Raw genomic sequence first — 27,105 nt, forward strand, 5'->3', positions numbered from 1 at the left:
GCACAGGGTTAAATGCTGTCAAAAGGAAGGGTGGGCAATTCATGGCACAGACTCACCCGTCGATAGTACCGTTTTGATTTTTGTTTGTTTTTAAGATTTGAGTGTTGTAACTTTGTGCTGATATGTACCATAGCAAGAAGAATTTAAGTAAAATGAAAACAAATTAAGAAGAAACTACGCAGATCAGCTCTGATGGCTTGGCATGCGTCCTGACCAAGGTCAGGCTGCAGAAGGGAAAATGAATACCTCAAGAACTAAACCAGTGCAAAACAGTTCAAGAAGGAAGATACTAATTGATACACTGTTATTGCAAACATGCAAAGCTGAAGCAAATATATTTTAAAAAAGACAGTAAATATGGGTAAAGAGTATTAGTCAATCCCACCAATCGATTAAGTCTTCAGTTTCAGCAAATATAACCATTTCAAAGCCTGGTTCTATTCCCCTTTCTGGAGAACATCTGACATCTGAATAAAGAGTGTGACATCACTGGAATGGAACTTAGCCCACCATTTCTTTATAAGCTGCTTAATATTAAGAGCCTCATGTGTCCACTTCAGGAAATCATTTCAAGCTTACACAAGACACTCACTGACAGAAAGACCAGCTACATAGTTTTTGACTACCCTCCTGTATTTATGTAATCATTGCGATGCTGTCCAGTTAATATTACACCAAATGCAATAATTTAAATAGCAACACTTATTGCAAAAGAATTGATATGACTGCTAAGGCCAAACTCCCAGCATTTTGAAAGAAAAATATTAAACTTTGAATGTATACCTTATTTACTGGTATTAGGTACACTTCTTACACAAGACTGCAGGAGCAGCAGCAGCATTTCAACGATTATGCTACAAGTAAAACATTTCACCTATGGCACATTTAGTAGTTCCTAGGGCTACTGACATGGCCAATGGCTCAGCTATGAGTGCTGACAAAACAGAATAGTTAAATTATGCCCCAAACTCATCTTTACAATCCTGACACTGCCACAAAAGTTATTAAAGGAAAAGGCTTCCGTATATGGCAAGAGAGCTTAACAGAACCAGGAAGGAGTCTAGGTCTGCAAATACCACCACCAGGAACAGAATATCAGAGACAGAGGTTCTAGACCAGGGGTAGGCAACCTATGGCACGGGTGCCGAAAGCGGCACGCGAGCTGATTTTCAGTGGCACTCACATTGCCTGGGTCCTGGCCACCAGTCTGGGGGGCTCTGCATTTTAATTTAATTTTAAATAAAACTTCTTAAAAACATTTTTAAAACCTTATTTACTTTACATAAAACAATAATTTAGTTATATATTATAGACTTATAGAAAGAGACCTTCTAAAAACATTAAAATGTATTACTGGCACGTGAAACCTTAAATTAGAGTGAATAAGTGAAGACTCGGCACACCACTTCTGAAAGGCTGCCGACCCGTTCTAGACTTTTACACTTTAAATCTCAAGAGGAAGAATTTTTAAGGCAGAAAATGCTTTTAGTTCCACTATAGTGGTGCAACCAAAACTTCCCTGGCTTTGTACTGCATTACAACTAAACTAGCTAGATATCTATAAGAAATTTGCCCAACACATTTAAAAACCTGAGGCAAAATAATTTGGGGGGGGATGAATGATTAAGAATGTATATACTGGTCAGTCTTCACTTTGGAAGGCAATAGTTCTAATTTGGTGTCAAGGCACAGCCTCATTTTCATTCCTCTGGTCAACACATTTCTACTGGCATTGTATTAACGTGGAAGCTTAATTAAGTGTACCAGCACTTATTTGTAGAAATGGGAAATCAATACAGTGAGACAGTTTCAAGTGGTTTCGCATAGGCTATAATTTTAATCAGGTTCTGGAGGAAGTTACCATCACTCTAAAAAGGTGATTTTTGCTTAGTGTCTCAAGATTGAGAGGTGTCTAAAAAAGCTTTATATTTTACACAAATGCTTCGACTTTCCTAATGGTGTGTTTGTGGGAGATTCATGCAAACAGCCCTCCTATGTATTTCAGTAGTTTTTTTTTTTAAAACTTCTACTTCAGAAGTATTTGCCCGATAGTGCTGTAATAAAAATTCATTTAGGCTTATGTTGTATTCAAAAACCCATGGCCCAGAACAAAGTCAATAAACTTAACAGACAATGACACACTAAAGTTTTAAAGTACGACCTTTTGTTAAGAACACCAGTTACTTGAAGCCAGTTTGAAACTACAGGCCTGAAAGTTGGTCACCAAATCTAAACTTCCTCCCACCCCATCACTAGTTACCTTAGTGCATGAATGCAGTATATCATTTTAGGTATGTTTTTCCTATCATAGACATCTGTAGTCTCTGGATAAAAGATCTAAAAAAATAAAGAATAGAATTGTTATTCTGACTAGTAATATATACTCTCATTAGTCCAACTGGACCCTCTAGAGAACAGCGATGCTGCATTACAATAGCTTTAAATGGTCATTACTAGACAAATTAGCTATCTAGAACTGCAAGCACTGTCAAGGTGCTGTACTAGAGGGTTGGGGTGTGCCTAATAACCTGTAGAGAGCAGCAGGCCTGCAAGGCCTAGAGTGGAGTGCTTATGTTGCCCATGTTCAGTGGAGTTGCGGAGCTGTCCTCCCCATCAGATACAGACAAAGCTTCCTCATGCTAAGGGCAGGTGATAACGAGGTGCCTCACAACCCAGAGTACCCACAGGAAGAGTCATAGGCAACACTCCATATCATTGTATCACAACACTTGTGGCAGATTCAGCAAGCTCTTGGCCCTTCTATTACATGACCCTCCCTGGCCCAGAGAAGAGGGAGACAGAGTGGAAGTAAGAGAAGTTATATATCTATCTGTTGAACTGACATAGCCAGCCACCAAATAAACTGAACAAGCCTAAAGCAAGCAATAGAGTCTGAAATAAGAGTTAATGTTCTACAGATATGAAGAAGTAAAACAGCTTTTTAAGAAACACTGCTGGCTAACAAGCTGCCTCAGCAAATGCATAAAGGCGCAGAAGTGCCATTGGTTCTGTGACTGAGAGGCACCAAGCACTGTTCAGAGAGTAGCCACAGCAAAGGCTTCCACCCAGCTTTGTATTAAATATCTTTGATCAGGAGAAACTGTTGATGGGCAACACAGAGAGGGAGAGAAAAGCAAAGGGAATGTGTAAGATGGGGGCAAAGAGAGAAGGGCAGGAGGACAGGAAATAACATGAAACGAAACCCAGAGAAATCATTACGAGGGAATCAGATGGAAGGACAGCATGGGATCTACTGGGAAGATTCAGGTTAGACTAAAAACAAAAAGTCACTGGAAATAAAACGGAAGAGAATAGGACAAAATAATGGAACTATGGAATAGCAGGTGGAAGGTGACAAGAGACAAAAGACACTAAAAGCAAACAAACATTCCTAAGCTTTATATTTATTTCCTGAACTAGGTTTTCCCAGTACTGAAGCTTTCAACAATATTTTATTTAAGCAAATTAAGGAGAAATAATCTCACTGTTTTAGTCAACTTTGTCCATGGGCAGTTATTGTGTCATGTCATTTAAATACTTACCTTAGGTAGACCAATGGATTCCATTGCCCTTAGCCACTGCACAGTATTATCCGTGTGCCGAAAATGAAGGCCTGATCTCTAATATGGAAGAGGGAGGAAGGGGGAAGACAAGAGATTATTATTTTGAATGATTATCTTCTTTTGCCAATTACCTTCCTTTGCTTAACAATTTTACACTTCTCCTGTGAATAAAATTCTAGGTATGTGACCCTAAAGACAGAATGTTTCAACTGCACGCCAAATCATAAGGCAGTTGCATGCCATGTAACTCATCCTCTTAGGTGGACTTTGTAATCCCAATGCCTGTGCCCCAAATCCTGTTTCCAAACAAGTTTGTTCAAAGAGTCCCATTGTTAAGAGGCGAAGAAGCATTCTATAGACGGCTTCTTGCTTATTAGGCTACTGTTCTGGTTGGGCAAGGCAAGCCTGAATACAAATATGAGAGAGACAGGGCTGTTACAGAAAAGAGATGTTTAGTCGTTAAAGTCTCCTGGAGATCTAGGGAGTTCAAGTGATTTGTAATTAGAGGTGTGTGCAACGTAGAAAAGAGCACATGAAAAATCATTTTTGCAAAGAATTTGAGAAGTGGGCCCACTTAACTGAAATATCACACTAATTTTTCCACTAAAAGAACAAGCTTTTTTCCACTGAAAATTCACTCATTTCTGGTTGTTTTTTTTCCAAGTCCATTCTGAGCACAGTCTTAAAATTTTAAGTTGGAAATTTGAAGTATCCATTATTTTAATGCAAAACATTTAAGTTTTGTAGAAAAGCAATATTTGAAGAAGGCAGAATTTCCTGAAATGTTGAAAAATTCTGCATGAAATTGTGGAAGTTCTTCCACCAGTTTTTCACAGCTTTCTATATAAAAATTAAGCATTTCAGATGCAAACAGTTTTCAAGAGGATTGGAAGAATCATTTCAGTATTTGGCCAGCTTGCCAGGTGTGGATTCAGAAATCCCTCCCTTTTCATGGGACAAGACTATGGACAAATCTCTGCTGTCTTTTGAGTTTGACCTAGGTCTTTCGGGGCTCTTGGTTCTATATTTTTTCTAAACCATCTCCAGAAAAGGAGGCTGGGAAAAAAGGTGGAGGTACCTTGAAAAGAGACCAGAAAAGCACTTGAGAGCTGTGAACATGTTTATATCTATTCTATAAAGTGCCATTTAATCACAGCTGGTCAAAAATTCACAGAAAAATTAAGTTATTTAATTTCACATGATTAAAGCAGACCATTTAAAAAGAAATTTCCCATAAAAAGCTGGAATTAAAAAAAAAAAAGCTTTTTTTCAGTACAAGTTCTCATTTTGAAAAAAGCAGTTTCCAAAATTGACAGTCCTAGAATCAAATCTTCTGAGGTATAATTTCCCAGTGAAGGCTTCAAATGAAAATATGAATGTGCAAAACTCATATCCTCTTCTCATAGCTCACTTAAAAAGCAACAGAAAAAAGCCTCCCTAAGCACCATTCATCCCTCCACCCAATTTCAACAGGCAACATCTGAGAACCTATTCTGCACGCAAGTAAGAAACCAACTATTCCAAAATTAGTTCACAGAAATTGTGAATTTGAAACCTACGTCCCCAAAACCAAGCAGGGACACGCCATGGTGGAGTGTCAGAACCACTCAGGTTCGGCCTGTCCACCCCTCTGTAGATTACATCAATCGGAATCTACTTCCTATGTAAAGCTGGAGGTGTGCTGGCTGCTTCGAGCTTCAGTCTGAAGGTAACTCCCCACTAGCACATTCCTTTGAATGAAAGGTCTTATGAGTCATAATGGCTTGGAATAAAAGCTTTTCAGATCCAGTCTAGGTCAACTGTGACTAAAAAATACCATTTGATTGTTGTCCAATGACCTATGCAAGTTGAGTATGGTTGTCTTAGTTTCCTAGTAGGCACATGGCCACATCACAAAAATTTTGGCACCAACTGGCACTGGTTTTGTAGTCTCAGCAGTGGCACTAAGGAAAGCATGATTGTAAGCATAGGGAATGAACTACTTTCTCCTTCATGGGAGAGGCCCCTTTAGGTCAGAGTTGACTCAGTGCTGAAGCAGTACGGAGAATTTTGCTTTCTTGTTGTTCTGGGGCTTCCCAAAAAGATTGCAATTCTCTACTCATGTGGCAAGAGGATTTCACCCTCAGGGCCTGTCAATTCATGTAAAAAAAATTCACACTAAATTCATATTAAAGTTAAGATGATGAAAATAGGCACGAACATGCCAGTTTGTGAATTATACTAGTGAACAGTTATCCTTCTAATTTCAGCCACACAACTGCTGAAAATGAGACTTTTTTGTTTGATAAGAGAGCTTGAACTGGCAGTTTTCAACATTTTTGGCTTTGAATATGTCACTTCAATTACCACACAACAGTGTATCTTTGTACAGAGACGATAGGACACATGAGAATATTTGTACTGTAGACTCTCTGTACTAACCATCAAAATTTAAGATGAGGCATTTCTAAAGGTCAATCGACATTAAGGTTATATACTATTGCCTGTCGTAGTGGTATCTGGAGTTCTTTCCACCTTAAGATCAATAGCAATGACAAATTTTCTAGTGGACTTCATATTTGGCAGTATTACTTTAGTTTCATCTCAAAAACTAAGACAAAAAACATCATGTCTAAACTTCTATAGACTTCTTTTGAAAGATTACAGTTTTTCATAAATTAAAGTATTTTGGTACGTCTTCCGAAATCCATATACGATTTGCAATGCTGCATGATAAACTGTTCAAGATCCCAACTCAGTAACAGGGCATGCGTATAACTTGGGGCACATCTACACAAAGCACGTACATCGCAGCGCGCTGTGGTGTACATCTACAGCATTCCTGCAGGCTTCACATTGACTGACTGTGTGGAGCGGGCTGCTATGCACTAAAAGTTCCCAGTGTCATTTTTTTTTTAAATTGTGCAGCAACAAGGTCCACAGAGCACACTAGAAAGCTATAAATTTACACCACAGCTCGTCACACCATACGTGTTCATGTAGACAAGCTTGTAAGTCACAAATATTTACAATCTAAAATATATGGACTATAAAATCAGTTTGATCACCACTACATTTCAAGCCTCAAATTCAGGACTCAAGGGCCATTTCCCCCTAACAGTTGACAAGACCATCACTTAAAAAACAGAACAAAAAAAAGGGAAGAAAAATGCTCCTGTTTTAGGGGCCACTTGAGAGACAGAAGCCTGAACTGCAGATGTGGCAGGTAAGCAAGAGAAAAATTTTAATCTTTTAAAAGCATACGCATAATTTTTAAAGTTGCATACACATTTTTTTAATCACATGAGATCCTGAACAGATTTTGGCCCTGCACAGAAAACACCCCAAAAACAGATGTACTTTTAAAATTTGCATTCTCCAGCTGTCATCTTATGCAAACTGAAGTAAAGCAGCTCTTAAAGGAGGTCCCCAAATATAAACTAATGCATATACATGCATTCTCCATCACCACCAAGTAACTATGCAGCTTGTGATTGTAACAGCAGAGCTTGATTTGTTTGGCTGATTTTTGTTCCTCCATGATAAAGAGTTTGATACTAAAACTAAAACATGCAGATCTCACAAGGAGGATATTTGCTAACAAATTATACAGCAGTTCATGTAAGAACTCGGTAACTTTTTAAAAAATAAATAGTCTCATAGTGCTTTAGGACCCTATTTCCTAATGGATTGTAATTTTACAAATGGTAATGCTTTGTGTCCTTACCAAAAAGTTTTCCCTGGAGCTGAAAGCACTTTTTTTGGTCTTAAAAAACCTTAAGTACAGCTATCATGGTTTTTCTGTATAATAGTTATTCCTATTTTATCATATTGCCTCCCTGCTCTTCAGTGCTACAAGTTCATGTCCCAGCTGGTGACCACAGTCAGTCCTTCATTGGTCTACGGGGCGTTATACAGTAATGTGTGTGCGCGCAACTGGTGAGAGAAAGAAAGGTAAGAGTAATGTTCCTAACTAAAGATACAACAGATCTTAAAAAAGTGAAACGAAGAGTAAAATTCCATATGTATTAGGACACAACACAGTCTACTGATGCAGAAAATATTAACATGATAGAAACAAGTACTCATTAGCTTTCTGCAAAGCCCAGTGCTAAAACAACGAGTGGGAAAGATGGAGCAACAAATATTTAACTCTTGGTTTTAATCAACAGCCAACAAAACCTGTTACCTTATATCGTGTCTGTTCCACATCATAGATTTTCTTCTCAGAGACCATTTTAGGGGCAAAGAACTTTGCTAGTTTGGCCAGGTAAACTCCATTTCTTAACCCTTCTTCCAATTCAGTAGTGGGTGGCAGTTCTTCAGCCAAACAGACCTCCATCCATCTACAAAACACACGGCCAAGAATTACATATTTCTGTTGGTTGCAATTTTAACACGGTACAGTATATTAGAACTGTGACCCCATTATGTGCTCGCACACTTAGTTACAACCATAACAACCACCAACTACCACCACCACCAAACAACTCCACACCCCTTAGGTGTTAGTAAAAGCACCGTCGCACGCACAGAGCAACAGAAGAAGAGCTCCCCATGTGCTCATTGGCACGACAGATCAAAACTACTACAAAAAGGAGCCACGACAGCTTTTGCGTCAGGGATACTTTGGTAATGGAGTCAAAGTTTCTAAACTATGCCTTCTGACTCAGAAGAAGATACTTTAAATGTTGTACCAAGTTACAATGGGTCTCAGTGCACTTCAACGTATCCTCAGATCTTGAGCAATGTCAGACATTTAAAACAGATTAGTCCCATTCAGACTTGTGCACTCCTGTTTCTAAAATAGAAAGAGGAGTGCACAAGTCATTAAGACCCCAATTCAGGAATGCACTTAAGCACATAGTTACATCTCATGGCCTTCAATGGGACGTAAGCAAGTGATTAAGTGCTGTTCTGAATAGGGATGCTTTCCTGAATCAGAGTCTAACAGTACAAAAATAAGGAGTTTGGGAAAAAAATCAAGGTAATTCACATCCACTATCACCATGAAACAGTTATGCAGCTTTTATCCTCCACCTACTATAGTACTGCAGTTCTTTATTAATGCTAATCAAATATTTGGTACCACTCATTACAGTAAAGCCATTATTGACTAAACAGCAAGTATTTTCTTGCTGTTTCCACTCAAGTTATAACATTATGCCTGACAAATACACACAGAGACACACACAGACAGCCATGTAAATGTCATGTTCCCAAAGAACCTCAACTGTAGTGGCTAAATAGTTCAGTGGTAAACAGTGTGAAAGTCCTTCCTCTAAAGGAGATGATAATATTAAATTAGTAGACTTGGAAGGATTTGATTTTTTAATCCGTATATGTTTATCTGTCAGTTTCAACACTCCTGCAAACTGACAAATACTTCCATTGATAAAAAATAAAAGTTTACAGATAGACTAAGTAAGAAAATCACGTGCAACATCATCCTGGTATGTATCAGGAAACAATCAACTTAGAGAAGAACAAGCAGTTTTAGACCACTGAGATCACAGGCAGACCATATTGTTGTTAGAAATACTATAAAACAAAGCAGAAAGAAACTCGTGATAAATTTTATAGATTTTATGAAGGCTTTTGACAGCATACCCAGGCAGTCTCTGGAAAATTATAGCACTCGATGGAACACCACCAAAAACAATTAAAGTAATCAAGGATGTATAGGATAATGCTGAATGTGCAGTCAGAAACTGTGACAATATCAGCTAATGGTTTGCAGTGACAACTAGAGTAAGGCAAGGATGTAGTATGTCCCCACTATTGTTTTGCACTGTCATGAGGAAAGTAATCGCAGAAGGCAATCAGGAAATTTTATGGACAAATGAAGCACAACTGGATGGCCTCATTTTTGTTGTTGATATTGTCCTGTTTAGTCTAACTTGGAGGTTCTCAAACTGTGGTCCATGGACCACCTGTGGTCTGCGAGCTCCATTCAGGTGGTCAATGGATAGTTCTCTCTAAGGTGCACGCACAGGGGACCACACATGAGAGAATTAAGGGCCACTCACCTAAATAGCAGAGCTACACAGGTGTGGCTCCACTAATTAGGTGCCTGGCACCTGAGAAGACGCACATGTAAGGTGAGGTGGCAGCCTTGGGGGAATAGGAGGTAGGTGGGAGGGGGCAATGGGGTGAGAAGAGGGGGCGAGGGGGAATTGGGACATGCAGGGCTGCGGTGGCCAGAGAAAGAGGTGACTTTCCCACAATTCCAGGGCTGCAGCTGCTGGGGAGAGACCCCCCTCCTTCCCAGCCCCAGCTTGAGGTCTGCCACTGCGGGGGGAGAGGGCACGTCCATCGCATTAGAAAGGCAAGCCCTCTGATATTACAATACGAGTTGTGTGCTTTTATTTGTAGAATAAAGAAAATTAAGTTTTGTTTTTTTAATAAATATAGCTCTTTAGCTAACTATTGTAAAGTGCTTTCGATTAATGGTACAAACAACATTTGGATAGATCACTAAGTGGTCCGCCAAGCCCCTCAGCAATTTTCAAGTGGTCCGCAAAAAAAAAAGTGAGAACCACTGATCTAACTTACTGTTTAATGGAAAACAAGACGGCTTTTGGCAGACAGCAGAACAAGTTGGTTTGTTCATCAACAAGGGGGAAGAAACTATATTGCTATCAATGTCCCAAAAGTAACCATTAGAGTGGATGAAGAAACACTAGACATAGTAAGTCATTTCTAGAGAAGTGATAAGTGCAATGCTGGTGATGCCATGCTAGATGTCAAACAACAAATATCAAAAGCAGCAAACAACTTTCATAAACCTGAAAAGATTTCAAAACTGGCATTGACACAAAAACCTTTTAAAAAAATTATTAGCAGTTTATGGAGCAGAGTCATGGAAATAGATGAAAGAAATTGAGAAGAAGATCAACTCATTCCAAAGTAAATGCCTGAGGAAGCTCTTCACAGTCCACTGGAAAGAACTTCTTGCAATATTAGAAATTCAAAAAGGAGAGCAAACCAACCTACGGCAAATATGGAAAGAGAACAATGGACCTATTTAAGCCATGCTTTAAGGACGTCACCAAAATGACTTCTGTGGCAAGTTATAATACGGACATCACTTGGAAAGAGAAAAAGAGGAAGACCAAGAGAAACATTATGTAGAACAACACACAAAGAAGCCAAATCTATTAACATGACACGCAGAAGCCTGAACAGACCAGTTGAAGACCAGAATAAATGATGGAAACTGGTAAATGCCTTATGCAACTGAGGATGTGAGAAGATAAAGAAAAGAAAAATGATGCTAGAGTTTAAGAATATTTACTTTGTATATTTTGGTGTGATATTTGACAATTTGTGTTTTAAGTTATGAAGCTTTCACTCTGAATCTCAATGTCTACTGCTATTAAATAGCTATTATCTGACACCCCTCAATTTCGTGTGAAAATGTAAAAATCAATAGTAGAAAATGTGAAAAAACAAAAACATGGATATAATCAAAAAGTATATAAAAATCAATTTTTGCCCTAATCAGTTATTGCTCTACATCTAGTTTATATTAAATCTAAAATGTTAGAAGAATGAAAACTTCATGAAGTTTTCAAACTAATCTTTTAGCTAATTTCTACTAGAATAATTAAAATATACAAGTTATGGTTGACATGTAGTACCCCTCCGAACATTTATACTGAAACACTAAAAAGAACAACTTATCATAGAGTCTTGAAAGTCAGTACTCAGATTAGACCAGAGGTTCTCAAAACAGTGTTCCATACAGCACTGTTGGTCTGCAGCAAGCTGGCCGGCCCTGTGATCCTGGGTTCCCTGTTAAGCCACATTAAAATGAGCTACAAATACATTCAGTACTTTCTCCAATATTATTTTTCCACCTAAGCAATTCCTGTTGCCATAGGGATGTTAACATGATTACAGATGGGAGGAGAGGATACTTTAGACATTGGTTTGTCTCACTTTCTGATCACTAAGGCAGTCAGAGCAGTTCACACATACTGTACAACAGCCTGTACACCAGAGGTTTATATGTTCCGAAAACTGAGGTTGGAATCCAAGAGTCAAAAACAATCAGCCAATTTCTCACCCGAGAATGGAAAAAGCAGACTTCGTCATTATGTCTTAGGTTAGAAAGACTCATGAGACGATGACGTATTCTGTTGCATTTTGATTCATTACAGGATAGATGAAAGTGGTTTCACTGAGGCAAAGACTATCCAAATAGTTCTTCAGGAAACAACCAGCAATAGATCTTGGACAGTATCAGACAAAACCGTACGGAACCAGTGTCATTAAGAAGCACTGCAGCCTGCAGTGCCGAAACTGAGTGGAAAGTATGGTCTCACTGACATGTTTCCCCCTGTTCCACCCAATATATTTATAGTGTATGGATACATGCCAAGGTTTTTTGAGTTATCACTTTTTAATTACCATAAAAAAAATATACATGCAAGAGCAAAGTGTCATACTATTTGTCTTCTCCAAAGCATGAGAAGACAATAAGAAAAGCTACATTTGCCTCAGAGTTAGTGTGAATTCAGACTCTGCTGAGGCCAATTATTTCCATGGATCATTTTTGCTATTCCTGACTTATGGCTTCTAAAACACTTGTATAAGCAGCAGCTAGAGCTGGCCAACTGATGAATGGGAGTTAACGAAGGGTCAAATTTGAACTTTTACTCTAGTAAGCCAGCACTCAGGAAGTGATTAGTCCAAAACATAGCATGCTTCCTCAGCAGTATGGGTAAGGTTGGAAGAATTCGATTTTCATCAGTAAGTGTCTGTCCATCATTTTACCATGCACACACACACAAAAAAAAGTGTTTCTGTAGACAATCAGTTTAGAGTCAGGAAAAGAAAAATGCTGCTTGAGAACTTGGAGTTTGATTTAAGGATAATTATTTTGTATATTTTGACATGTGACGTGGACAATTGGTGTTTTAACAGTTATAAAGCTTTAACTTTTTGAATCTCAATATCTACACAGTCATTAAATAATTATTGTCTAACCCCCCACACTCAATTTCCTGTGAAACTGGAAATTAAAAATCAATAAAAATAAAAAATGCTTAAGAATAAACATTGATAGCCGTTGAAATTATAGAACAAAAGTGGAATTCTGCAAAGTCTAAATATGGGTTACCAGGAGTTCATCAAATGTATCCTCTGTTCCTTATTCTGAGTCCCTATATAATATCACATCAAGTTCTAGGACTCAAACATTCTCTTCAGGTCATTTAATGATCGGGACCCAGGATACTGAAAAGATCAACCTGGATTTTTAACACAAGGACCACATGTGACAACTCCCCTCCTCAGGCACAACAGAATTGTCTATTCAAAGTTAATAACAGTTATTTGTGTGCGCAGCAGAGCTTTCTTGGGGGAGTGGCTCGAAACTGGAGAAAACTCCTACAGGATTCAAGAATTGCCACAAACCTCACCACTTTCCATTCCAAGGGCAAGATGCACTTTCAGCTTCCCTTCATTAATACATAAATAAAGGGGACACCACCATCAGGTCAAAAACGGCATGCAAGAGGAAAAGCTCACCTGAGTAGGTTGCAATACACGTTACTTAATGCACTAGTGGAAGGGACTCTGCTACGGGTGCAGCATAAGAATTTGAATAGAATATTAAAGACTGCACCACCCAAGCCAGATTAAAGAATTTTGGGGCCCTGGGCACTATGGAAATTGGGAACCTACCACCTCCCATAAACTTAGAGCACGTGACAGCGGTAATTGAGGGCCACAAAATCCACTAAAACCCTTTGGAGGGCCAAAGGCCTTTCTATTCTCTCCACCCCAAAATGGCTACATACTCATCCATGGGGTAACAACAAGCAGCGCCGGCTCTCAAGGTGGTTAGTCAGCAGCAGTAGCCCGAGCATGCTTGCTTCTAAGGAAACAGCTCCTGGGGCAGCTATGCAACGCCATCCCCTACCAGAGCAATAGAGCCCACACTCAGCAGCAGCATACCTGTTATGGCCAGCAGTAGGTCCACACAAAGAATGCAGGAGTAAAACAGTGGGGGGAGCAAACTTTTCCCTGCGCACCTTCCAGCATGTGGGCTGATCTGATGGGCTGGTGCGGTCCCCAAGCCACCAGCTGCCCATTCCTTTTCTTTTCTTTCCGTGGTTGAGGGACTCACCCTGAGAGCTGTGCAAGTACACATTGGTTAACTGGGTCTGGAGCCACTTCTATAGAAATAAAGCCAGCCTTTGAGTAGGAATAGGTAATTATTTATATTCTTCATGAAGACTCTGCTCTTCTAACTTAGGGGTAATAGCAGCCATGGGTAATGGGGCTAGAAGTTATCAATGGGTGGAGAGTGGGTAAGCCTGGACATCCCAAGACTTGCTAAACCAGGGACATCAGGAAAGTAGTGTTTAACTCCTCCCCCTCCCCACATGCTCTTCCCGTCCTTTACTTAGTTCCCACTGTTCAACAAGGACCAAATATTTTTGGCTCTCATCTACTGCCCACAGTGATCTGGGAGCCATCCTGTTGTTTCTGGGGAGTCCCCCTAGCAATGATAATGGGGCAGAAAGGGGCTGAGGATAAATGGAAAAGATCTTTAGAACAAAGAGTAACAGGGCAACAGAGGGAACACACTGAGAAAGGTAAAATTTGAACAACAAACAAAACTGTCATTGTAATCTGACAGGCAGCCAAAAAGTGTGCAAGGTGTCTCAGATCAATAAAATGGGCATGGCAGTTGCTCAGAAGAACTTACAATATCAGTGAAAAGAAGGAAATTGGTGGTGGGGGGGAGGGAGAAGAAATAGGTCACAGGATCAATAGGGAAGAGGATACAAATATGACTGCATGTGTCTTGGTATTTCTTATTTTAAAGTATTTGTAAAATGGAAAAAAGTAGCACAAGAAGAGAACCAGGGGGCAGGCCTCAGCTGGTTTAAAGTGGTCACAGCTCCATCACAGAGTTTCAACAATAGTTGCAGCTCATGATCTGTGCCAGTTTCAAGGTGGATTCCAAGAGTTTTTTTTATTTGTTCAACCACATATGCAGAAATACATATACAATATCTAGACATATTTAGAGTCTTATCTGTAGCTAGTTCTGCCACAGAAATGTCAGCCTGGCATTTTATAGTATCTTAACATGTTCTCAATTTGTCTGAAAGCAAAAAGCATGAACTGATATGCATGCAAGAGTTTTTGGTCCATCTAGGTACCTATATCTCTGCTCATCGTTAGTATCTTGTCTGATACCTATGTAAATAATTGTAACATTTCTCAACAAAATAAATTATTATATTTGAATGTACTGAATGTAACAGATTTAGTTACAGAGGAATTATGTGATATAATGGAAGGAAATACCAGATATATAGTTTTTGAGGTGTTCCCCCTCAAAGCCAAAGACTAATCTACAATGGCATTTTCATGTCATCTCAGTAAGTTTCCTGAGGACACAAGTGCCCTACACCTTACTACTTTAGTACTCTTTACCCATTGCTGTAAACTGAACAGACCTTTGGCTATTTGCTTCCAGATGTCAGTCTCTCTTGCAATCCTGGAGACCATTAAGGTTTATTGGATGCTTGCTTCTACACCAAATCCAAGGACCTGAAAATCCTGCTTTGAGGCCATGTGCTTATTCAACCACCATCTTTTCCTCTCTCCTTTGTTATGGTCTTCCAAATAAAGTTAGATGCATAAACGTTTTTAAAATAATGGTAGTGTTAAAGACCGAGTACGCATAATCAGGGCACTTGGGAAAGAACATGTTGTGGGTGAGACCCATCAAAGCTATGCTGCCCGTGTACATGGTGGCACATTTGTAGCCTTGTCAGAGTGCAGTGAGCTGCATGGTAGGAAACTCTAATGTTCAGAGTTCAGCCTTGCATTCTTATTCCCCGTATGATCATTCTAAAGCGGCTGCTTACCCTGCCCTTTATGTAGCTACTAGAGTGCATAGTTGTATGCAGATTTGATTGTCATTAAATGCAAGAGAGTTGTAGTATATAGAGATGAGATACACATTTGACAGTGCCAATTTTTGTAGGTAACTTTGAACTTAGAAGCTCAGCACTCAGTCCTGGCTATCTACAGTACAATGCTTTTTATTCTTGGCACCATAAATCAGAAGACATCAAAAAGTTAGTGAATTCCTGCCATAGTTACAGTGATTACCTCTATGCCAGACCTTATGAGTGCCACACAGCAAAAGATTCCAGTTTCTAGGTTTTACTGTGCAACACAGAACTAACATGAGGGGTCATGCTTACACATGGAAAAGGCATGTTCTTTTTTAAAGAAAGTCATAACAGACAAGAGGAGAGTTGGTGGAGTAACTAGAAGCACTAAGACATCACCATAAACTTAACTGGATTACAAAAATATACTGTTCTTAATTTGTGCTCTGGTAAATAAAAAGGGCACTGCAAAGGCATAACTGCATTTGAATTGTTACATCTAATGGTCAGCACTGGGCACTGTGACAGACCCAAACCAGTGTGGTACAGGAGTCTGGTAGAGGGCAAATATACTGGTCACTGGATGAGTAGTTTTCTGTTCCCCGAGTGACCAGAGCAGGGGCTGCACTAGAGTAATCAGGAACCTGCTAGAACCATTAAGGCAGCCAGGCTGATTAGAACACCTGCAGCCAATCAAGGCAGGCTAATCAGGGCACCTGGGTTTAAAAAGGAGCTCACTCCAGTCAGGTGAGGGGGAGCCAGAGGAGAGCAAGTGCATGTGAGGAGTTGGGAGCAAGAGGCGCAAGGAGCTGAGAGTGAGAGGGTGTGCTGCTGGAGGATTGAGGAGTACAAGCGTTATCAGACACCAGGAGGAAGGTCCTGCCGTGAGGATAAAGAAGGTGTTTGGAGGAGGCCATGGGGAAATAGCCCAGGGAGTTGTAGCTGTCGCACAGCTGTTACAGGAGGCACTATAGACAGCTGCAATCCACAGGGCCCTGGGCTGGAACCTGGAGTAGAGGGCAGGCCCGGATTCCCCCCAAACCTCCCCACTCCTGATCAGACACAGGAGGGGAGTTGACCCGGACTGTGGGGAAGATCACTGAGGTGAGCAAATCTGCCAATAAGTGCAGGACCCACCAAGGTAGAGGAGGAACTTTGTCACAGCACCAAGACAAGTGCTGGATGCAAGCTCAAAGCAATAAACATGTTTGTGGCAAATACTAAATATTGCTACATTATCTGAACTGCCTTGTACTTTAAAAACAAAATGTATTTTGAGTTATTCCTTCAGTATGTGTAACCAAGACCATAAATATTTTCATGTGTTTTAGTAGGCAGCTTCAATGAAGCACAAACATCAGTAGCTAAATAGATACCAAGTTGTTACTTAGAAGAGTTACTAAAATAATATAAAAGATTAATTACCACCCCTGTTCCTTTTTAGAATGTTCATAGCTGACCACCATCATCTTTTTGGTCTGTTTTCTGATGAGGCCAGCACACATACTGTGATGAAGTGAAATGTGTCTGACCTGGAGATAAACTTAGTGATCTCGCTCTAAATCAAGGATGAAAAGAGTCCCTCGCTATTTTATTTGGAGTTCACAGTCTATTTAAAAATCCTCCTTTTAGAAGACAACAAACAGTAGCAGAGGTTAGCATGCAAAGCTATTTTGTTGTTTTCCCTTTTTAAAATGCATATGGATTTCCACAGACATGTGTCAACTATACACAGACTGGGTATTCACAGTTTGGACTCCAATCAGTTGCATATCTGGCAACTGAATGTTGTTCTATTAATAAGGAGAAGAGGAAGGAAGTGACTAATACAGGGTATGCAGATGACACTTCACCTCTTCATTATACCTGTCCTCCCACTATTCCAGAAACATAACCAAAAGTACCTAACCCTTCAGAATTTAATTCCTATTGCATCCCCATACTGGCTAGTACATCTGAAGACATGGCTTTAAGACAAGGGCACAACTGTGCTGCATTTTCAGCATTACCGAATCTATCAGAACTCCTTAACTCAGTTCTTCAACACAGGACATAGAATAGGGCCTTATGCAAGGCACAGTTGATATTTCATGCCTAGGCAGTGGAGCAGAGAATGCTATGACTTATTACACTCCCAAAAATCTTATTTTAATACAGGGCAAGTTTAGAACTTTAATCTCTACAACACCTGAGTGTTCCTAAGAAAAATTATAATACTTATAATTTTACTCTTGCTGAAATACCCTAACTTGTACTAGTAAGAATGCTTTGCATTTCAACCTTGATACAATAGTTTAAAACTATATTTAAGGAATCTATTAGTAGTGCATATATACACATTGTGCACGTGAAAGCATTGACTATTATGGGCTGTATTCTCCATTACCTGGCATCTTGTTTAGCCAATCACACCTATGCAATATTAGCATAACAGTATGGTTCTCTTGAGATAGTGCATAAAAAATGCTGTGTTCACCTTGCACAGGTATAAGTGACTAGATAAGATGCAAGACAGTGGAGAATTAGGTCCTGTGTGCAGTATATTATAAAGTGACAATTTATATACATTATATTTTCATGCCAGGCTTTTGCTGCCACATCTACAAATTGAATCTTGAGGATACTGTTACAAAATCCAAGTTCACAAGGTGGCAGCACAGAAACTATTTGCTATTTTAATCTGTTTTATCCCACTGTGCTTCTTTGTGGGTTAATTAGTGATTAGAGTTCAGAATGTAAACTGCCACTCAGAATACTGTTCTAAAGTTCAGGATGGCCCATCCAGGCCTCTGTTTGCAGTCTCAGTCAGCACCAAGCCTTGTTTACTCTGCACTTCTAATAGCTAAAATGTACACAGCCTTCTAGCATCTGCAGTCACCATTCCAGTTTATAGCAATATGCACTTGCACATTTCACTGCACTTGGACATCATTCTCTAATCTCTACAATTAAACAAGTACTTTCATGCAACTCTTGTAAAAGGTTTCATTTTGCTACCTTTTCAGAGATGTAGTGACGTTAAAATTTAGTGTTTCACATCACGCCCATCAAATTCAGCAACAGTTCTTGAAGATAATATATTGAACAGGGTTCAACACTAACAAACCATGAGTCTGCATCATCATGAGGGAGGCCCCTTTTACTTTCCTGTTCTTGGCTTGACTCCAAGCTGCCAAGGGCTGGGAAAAAATTCTGGCAAGGCAGCAAAGACCATGGGGAGGAAGCAAAGGAAGGAGGGAGGGGGACTGGAGTAGAGTTTGCAGTGCAGTAGTAGATAAAGAGACCACAATGAGTAGCTCCAGAGGAAGCCTTATCTAGTTCTTCCTAGCTGCAAGAATGGCAGTCAGCAGGCCAGCTGATTAGGCATGATGGAGTTAGGAGTATCAATGAAATTATGTTAAATTAAATGTTAAGATGCCACAGCAACATTTTGGGAGGGGAGTTAGGCAACTTATTTTCAAGATCTTAAAAATCTGGGGTGGTTTCTTGGGGGCAACTTGGGAGATTGTTATAATTTCTTGTTTGTATTACTGTAGTGAGTAGGAGCCCTCGTTAAGGACCAGAACCTCACTGTGCTAAGCACTTATAGAAACAACAACGAAGATGGTTCCTGTGTCAAAGAGCTGAGAATCAAAAGTATAAGACAGTAGATGGATACAGACAGGGGAGTACAATGAAAACAGTGAGACAGCATTGGTCAGCATGATAGGCAGTGGTATCAGCACACCACTGGCCTAACTGGTGTCAAGTTCTTTATAGGCATCATGGGAGAGTTTCAAGAAGGGATGTGAGGAGGATGGTTTGGAGCGAGGGAGAGAAACAGGACCTACTGAAGGTCAGCATGGAAGAAAGCATGAAGATGCCTGTTTGCTAGAGGTGGGAGGCATGAGTTAGTCACAGTGGGGAGTTGACATTTTGATAGCAAGAGACTATACATACAAATGAGATCAAGCCAAAGAAGGGCCTTGAGAGTGACAAACAGTTTTTGTTTGATACAATAAAAAAAGGAAGAACCTGTGGAGGGATGCAAAGAGAAGGGTGACATGGTCAAAGCAATGGGCTGGGAAAGTGATCTCTGCAGCAAGACTCTGAATGGATTAGAGTGAAACAAGATTGTAATTATCAAGGCCAAAGAAGAGTATTTGCAGTAACATAGATGTGTAATCATGAAACCTTGGATACTAGTTTTAGGTATGGGGATGGGTAAGAAAGCCCATATCTTATTTTTCTTATGCAGAAAGAATCTGCAAGATTTATATATAGACTTGATATAGAGAGGCCCAAGGCAAAAAGTGATCCCAAGCTCTGGGCTCGAACAACAGGAAAGATGGTGGTGATGTCACAGTAACCAAGAAAGGAGGTAGCAGGGAGGGCTTGGGCCTGGAAGATTAAGAGTTCTGTTTTAGTCATTTTCAGTTTGAGCTGACAGCTAGACATCCAGATGATGTCAGAGGGGGGTGGAGATTTTAATTTGGACAGAAGAAAGATATGGAGTAGACAGGCAGATCTGAGTGTTCAGCACACAGATGGTAGTTGAATTTTGTTTGCACATAAGATTACCCAGACATAAGGTGTAGACCGAAACAAGAAGGGGACCAAGGACAGAGCCAAGTTGATCATATCCCAAGCAGCTAGAAAGATAGGGTGCATGTAACAGAGTTAACAAGGCTCAGTGGTTGCAATGCATGTTTTATCATGCTTCTTCATTCAAGGTCTAGGTTTGTTTTTAAGGAGTATTTTCAAACCACACGGATTGAAGCCAAAGAGTGGCAGCAGAAGCTCAAGCCTTTCCTTCATTGTGTTGGCACTGGATGGTGAGTGATCTCCAGAAGGCCTTATGTGCAAGATGACTGACAGCATCAAAATTTAATCTAATAGCTTTCTAATTAACCAGCAGCACCCACATAAATCACATAGCATCCTCATGTGAAAATTTGAACGTTAGCTTAATCTGAAAGGGAAAAAGCCATCTTAAATTTTTATTGGAGAGAAGCTTTGTCTTAGTCTATATTTTAAAAGTTTTGTTGGTGTAGCTATACTAGGTCAACGAGCAAAAACAAACTATACCAAAAAAAAGCACTTTAATGCTGGTATAAATGCATCTGTACCAGTGCTTTCACCAGTATAGAAATGTTGCATTTGGCTATATGGGTAAAAAGTTTCTTGCACAGACCTGGCTTAAGAGACAGATCCAGTGTGGGCAAAGAATCCAGTACCACAGCACTCTGGTCTGTGTCTTATGGCCCTTTTATAGTGCTACTGCAGTTTGAATTTTTATAAAACTGACTTCTGCAGCTACAAGCTCGGCATGTATAATGTGGTTCACACCCCCAGGAAAAATGAGTTAGCATTTCATATTAATCTACACTAGGTACATTTGCCAGGCCACAATCTTTTTGCCTTCTAAAAAAAAAAAAAAAAAAAAAAAAAACACAAACACACACCAGCTTCTTCAGTGTCAACTAAGTAGTAGAAAAAAAAGTTATTTTTAACAAGCCATTAACATGTCCATATACCATAAATGGAAACTGAGCTTATAACTAACCCTTATGCCGCTCTCACTCAAGTTCCCTTATTGTTAACACTCACATCACACCTAAAGTTAAATGGTTTGTTTGTGTCTTTTTGTTCTGCAGAGTACCCAATTGCATTGGACACTCTATAGGTAATAAATAATTACTAACAGAATCTGCTGAAAAATAAGGTTTTAGAGAAGGCTGCTAGAAGGTACCAAACAACATGTATTTTGATGAAACCCACTGGAGAAACCAAACCTTCCAATCAGGAAACGTGCTATTCAGAAAACCCAAAATAGCTTTTTGCACTTGGAGTGTACTAGCACTTGGAGTGTACAGTCTACATAGAAGAAGCAGAGCTGTTTGAGCTGAAACATTATAACCAGACATGGGGGACTAAAGTGTTTATTGACAAGGTTTTTGTTTTAATTTCAAAAGAATTACTTAAAAGATCTATGTATGCAGGTATAAAGTAAAGAGGTACATGTTTAATGCATTACTAGTTGTCCGTATTTCTCAGGTTGCTGAAGGTGTTTGGCCTGCAGCCTGTCTTAATATACCCATAAGCATGTACAACTACTGTTGAGAAATATTGTTTAAGTTATAGTAAGACTCAGACTAAGACTTTAAGATCACAAGGGACCATCATGGTCATCTTCCAGTCTGACCTCCTGCACATTGCAGTCCACAGAACCTCACCCACCCACTCCTGTAATAGACCTCTAACCTCTGGCTGAGTTACTGAAGTCCTCAAACCATGACTCAAAGACTTAAAGTTACAGAGAATCTACCATTTACGCTAATTTAAACCTGCAAGTGACCTGTTCCCCATGCTGCAGAGGAAAGTGAAGGGGGAAAAAAAAGGTCTCTGCCAATCTGTCCGAAATCCAAAAAAGGTCTCTGCCAATTCCTTCCCAAACCCAAATATGGTGATCAATTAGACCCTGAGCATGTCAGCAAGACCCACCAGCCAGACACCTGGGAAAGAATTCTCTGTAGTAACTTCAGAGCCCTCCCATCTAGTGTCTCATCACCAGCCTCTGGAGATATTTGCTGCTAGTCGTCACAGATCCTCTATGTGCCACTGTAGGCAGTCTCATCATACCTCCCCTCCATAAATTTACAAGTTTAACTTTCCTTCAGATGGCATCACCTTCTGGGGAAATTTGGCAATGAGGGATCAGAATTTATATATTACTGCTCAGAAGAGAAATTGTATCTATCTCCTACTGTTCATGGTAGACCAGACAGGCTGTATTCTTAAAATGATCCACAAGAGAAAAAACTCTGGTAGCCATTTGATGTTTTAAAGACCCTTTACAAAATTTTTGATCTGCAGAAGCAGCTTTGTCATTCCAATTTTCATGAATTATTTAAATATTGCTGTATATAATGTTTTGAAGTAGCCAGATAACATTCTTATTGAGTTGCATTAGTAGTTTCTCATGTTCTATATAAATCTTCATGGTGGCCTGAAAATCTCTTTGCTAGCACAAATTTAGTCTGTGCTTCAATATAGTTAGAAGTCCTGAATAACTGCTAATCCTAGGTAGATTTTATATAATTTTACAGAACACATTTAAAAGTTTGGAATAATAGAAACACCCCAATTCAGCTAAGGAAAAAAAATACAGAAAACCAAATTAGAACATAGGAATGACATACATCAGATACATACCATGCAAGTCTCAAAATCACTTACTGTGCCAAACAACTGGAAGGAAGCAAATATAATGTACTTCTAAATCCTGGAACTTACAGACTGGGGAACCCTGTTTTGTTACCAGGTAAACAGATTGTGAAAATAAGGTTGTGAAGAGGGTTATAAGACACCTACACAAACATCTCTTTTATAAAAGGAAATCAAAGCTGGCCAGCCTACCAGAATTCTCTCAAGTGTTAACAAAAAGTATGGAGAACAGATTTATTTAGGCTTTGAAAAAGGCCCCCGTCAAAGTCCCTCATAAGAGGTTATTAAAGAAACTAGAGTAGTCATGGAGCGATGTTTGAAAACACTGTCATGGTTCAGAAGCTAGGTTAAAATACAAAATTTTTTTAAAAAAGCAGAAATAAATGGCCAGTTTTCAATATGTCACAGGCTAACAGTGTAGTACCCAATAATTCCTAATGGTGCCAGCGGTTAATACATTTGTTTTAGGATAGCACCTCAATCTCTTATTTGAGGCCTCCAGGCCCATGGTGCTAAATACTGTACACACAACAAAAGAAAATTCTGCCCCAGGGAGAGACTGCGATCTAAATTCAAATATTTGTCAATATTAGTGGGTGAATAAGGAGGTGGTAAAAGCTGCTGAGTTCACAGTATTATTTAGGTTACTCAAGGAATTCCAGAAGGACTTAAACCAACAGGACACTGCCAGGCTAGAACTTCAGTGTTTACAAATACAAAGTAGCTCACATGGGGGAAAAAAACACCAATTTGAGCTACTCATACTCTGCTGCATTCTAAAATTAACAGTAGCCACTTAGGGGAAAATATCCAAGCGTTATTGTGGATAGCTCAATGGAAACACTCTGTTAGTGTACCACAGCAGTAAACAAAAGGTTGGGATATGTAAAAGAACAATACAGATACACAATTGCTTTATGTAACGGCACATATTCATTTATGGTCATCTGATCTGGTAAAAAAAAGGTACAGCAGAAACAAATGAAAAAACACCCAACAGGTCCAAAGAGTCTCAACAAAAGTTATAGGCATGAAAACACTACCAGTGAAGTTTGAAGAGATTAAGACTGCATGGAGGAAAGAGACATGTTAGTGGTATACATAAAGTAATGAATACTGTGATAAAGTCAAAGTCAAGCTCTCTGCCCCCCTTCTCATAATTCAAGAGCAAGAGAACATCTAATTAAATTGAAAGCAATTTAAACTTGAAAAAAGAAGCTCTCTTCCCAATCAGTGACTATATATTTTGTCTGTCATATTTTTATGAATGACACATTAGTAACAAGCATTTTTATGGGGAAAATATCTGAACTGCTTTGTAGCCTATGCATCTACATGCATAAAAATCAAAATTGCAGTCCTGGATTCCAGAAAGGTCCAAAAGCTTTCATAAAAAACTTTCAGAGCTGCCAATTCTCAGAGGTTAGGCGCCGCAAAGAAAGAAGTTAACATTAAAAACAAAACTGCTGCCAATTGTTTCAACCAATACAGTCCATCTTAGTGGCATGCTAAGGAATGATACTCCTACAGTTTCTCCTTAGGATCTCAAAGCACTTTACAAACACGAAAGTTAATTTCACAGTGTCCATTAGAAATAGGCAAATATTATTTCTCCTCATTTTATAATGGAGAGATGGAAGCACACAGGTAAATTGCCTTACCTGAGGTCACACAGCAAACCTGTGGCAGATCCAAGACTGGAACTTAGATATCCCAACTACCAGTGCCGCATTTTAATCATAAGATCAACCTCCTTCTTTAGAAGAATAGACTCAGTATTTGGCAGTTTAATAAACCTCATTATAATCCACACAAAGTCACTCTCCACCAATAATATTGAAGATGCTCCAATAATAAGTTACCAAAAAAAGTCACATTTTACTAGTATATTGTAAGTGGAAAAAACAAAATTAGAGTATTTTAAATTGTTGGTTTTCCCACTGCTATTTTGCAAAAAACAGTCAAAAGGGGTGTGCACAAAGGGGGGCAAACAGGGGCACGAGCCCCTCAATAATCAGGAGTGTCACTGACATCTCCCAACGCCAGAAGCTGTCTCCCGCCCTGTCTTTTGCTATAACGAACCCCTGACTATAATGGCCAAATGACTTGGCTCTCCAGGGGTGTGTTATAGCAAGGGTTTACTGTAAATCCTCATAACATCATGTGTTTAACATGGCCCTTCAAAAGCAGTCAAATTTAAATTCCTGCACACACCCCAAGTAGTCAATTAACTAATTAGAGTGTAGAACATCACCAGTCTGACTTCATTTGAAGTGCTCTCAAAAACAAAAATAACCCCCAAAAAATCTACTTCTGTGAACTTAAAGCAAAAATATTCTACTAAGTCAATTTATATCACAGCCAACCCCATTAACCACCTAGACACGTTGATTGTGTTAATTAGTGAAACATCAGAGCTTGTTAACGTCTATCACTATACAAAGGGCTAAGTGACTTAAGTTGCTATTTTGATGTGAGAATCTGCTCTTCCCTGTCTCCACATCAGTTCACTTAAGAACATAAGAACTTAAGAATGGCCATACTGGGTCAGACCAAATGTCCATCTAGCTCAGTATCCTGTCTTTCAACAGTGGCCAATGCTGAGTGCCCCAGAGGGAATGAACAGAACAGGTAATCATCAAGTGATTCATCCTGTCACCCATTCCCAGCTTCTGGCAAACAGAGGCCAGGGACACCATCCCTGCCCATCCTGGCTAACAGCCATTGATGGACCTATCCTCCATGAATTTATCTAGTTCTTTTTTTAACCCTGTTATGGTCTTGGCCTTCACAATATCCTCTGGCAAAGAGTTCCACAGGTTGATTGTGCACTGTGTGAAAAAAACTCTTCCTTTTGTTTGTTTTAAACCTGCTGCCTATTGATTTCATTTGGTGGCCCCTAGTTCTTGTGTTATGAGCAGGAAATAACACTTCCTTATTTACTTTCTCCACACAGTCATGATTTTATAGACCTTTATCATATTTCCCCCCCCCCCATCATCTCTTTTCCATTTAAATGGTGAGGTCTTTGGTGACAGGGGTTGTTTCTTATTATACGTCTGTATGGGATCTAGCAGAATGAAGCTGCAATCTGCTACCATAATACTAATAAGATACAACTTTAAAAACACCACAAAAGCTGTAATCCACTTCCTTTATTTTTCATGAGTCAGAATATTTTTTATATATCTATATCTATCTATCTATCTCAAACAGACCCTCATCAATATAATTGCAGCCTGAGGAAACTGACTGTTACCCAATCAGCTTTAGAGCTTTGTAGGAGAGAGGTTGAGAGCACCATCTGGCTGTCTCAAAACATGAGAGATAGTAATGAGGGTACATCTACGCAGCAGCGTAATCCCAGGGTCAGTAGAACTCAAGTTAGCAGACCCTGAGTTTGTTAATCTATGGCTTGAGCATCTGCACTCACTTGTAACACAGGTTAGGAAATGTTGAACCCTGGGTCTTAACATGGGGCTTCTATATCTAAACTGCATTATGAAGGTACGAGTCCAACAGCTCATATCATAGACTTCCCAAAACATGGTTGCTCTAGCCTTTTGTTCATGGTGGAAAACTGACTGTCCAGAGGACAAAGTCAGCCTGCTTGTGGGATACTTTTGATGGACTCCCAGAACATGAGTCCAGTACGATTGTGTCTACGCTGCAAACCAACAGGGCTTGAACCCTGGGTCCTAGCTTGATTCAGGCTCAGAACCTCCATCCCTGTGAGCCTGCATCTGAGTCCTGGGTTAGCATGATTTGTGTGTCGACAAAAGAAGGGTTAGGCTCTAGCCTGAATTTGAACCCTAGGCTTACACTGCAGTGTAGACATACCTAAAAGGGAAGGGAGCCTCTGCTGGAACCAGAGTTGCTAGCTTTGTTACAAGTGACCTGCTAGACGCTAAAGCAATCCAATCAATTTCAAAGAGTGTGAAACATTATATGCAAAGTGATGACAGAGGTAGCCTGGGGGTGCCCACACCTCCACTGGTGCTGGGGAGAAGTCACAGGCTGCAAGAACCATCCGTTATTGCCAAAAGGAAGAGGAGTCTAACTACCACCACTCCTGTCAACAAAGGGGGGGGGGGGGAGGAAGCAGGAAAAGCCAACCACAGCAGCAGATAGATAAGGGGAAACCAGGAGATGAACTGTCAGAAGGATATGAATTATATTGGGCAATGTGAAGCCTTACCACTACCCTCAGGAGTTTCAAGGGGGCCTCAGCAGAGGACAGGAGCAAGGTGGGCCACTGTGCAGGACTTGAGAGGAAGGGAGGGAGGGATCCTTGTACCACTGGCATGGAAGCACAGCCTCTTTACTAAAAGAGCCTCAGCAATGCCAGCTAGCAAGGAGTGGCTGTAATTACTGACAATAGTCTCAGCTTGCATATCTAAACAGACTATTTGTCTTAAGTCCAAGCAGAT

General features: G+C 39.8%; 1 protein-coding gene across 2 annotated transcripts in view; it reads right to left on the reverse strand.

Moving 5' to 3' along the window:
- Nucleotides 1-27,105, reverse strand: part of IQGAP2 (IQ motif containing GTPase activating protein 2) — a 225,549-nt gene that overhangs the window by 97,223 nt on the left and 101,221 nt on the right. For both annotated transcript variants that reach the window (XM_039544573.1, XM_039544574.1), the window contains exons 3-5: nucleotides 7,732-7,888; nucleotides 3,543-3,620; nucleotides 2,261-2,337 (exon numbers count right to left, since the gene is read on the reverse strand). In XM_039544573.1, coding sequence (XP_039400507.1) covers nucleotides 2,261-2,337; nucleotides 3,543-3,620; nucleotides 7,732-7,888 — 312 coding nt within the window. The remainder of the gene's footprint in view (nucleotides 1-2,260; nucleotides 2,338-3,542; nucleotides 3,621-7,731; nucleotides 7,889-27,105) is intronic.

This window comes from Mauremys reevesii, linkage group 6 (genome assembly GCF_016161935.1).
Source record: "Mauremys reevesii isolate NIE-2019 linkage group 6, ASM1616193v1, whole genome shotgun sequence".
Taxonomy (NCBI): domain Eukaryota; kingdom Metazoa; phylum Chordata; order Testudines; family Geoemydidae; genus Mauremys; species Mauremys reevesii.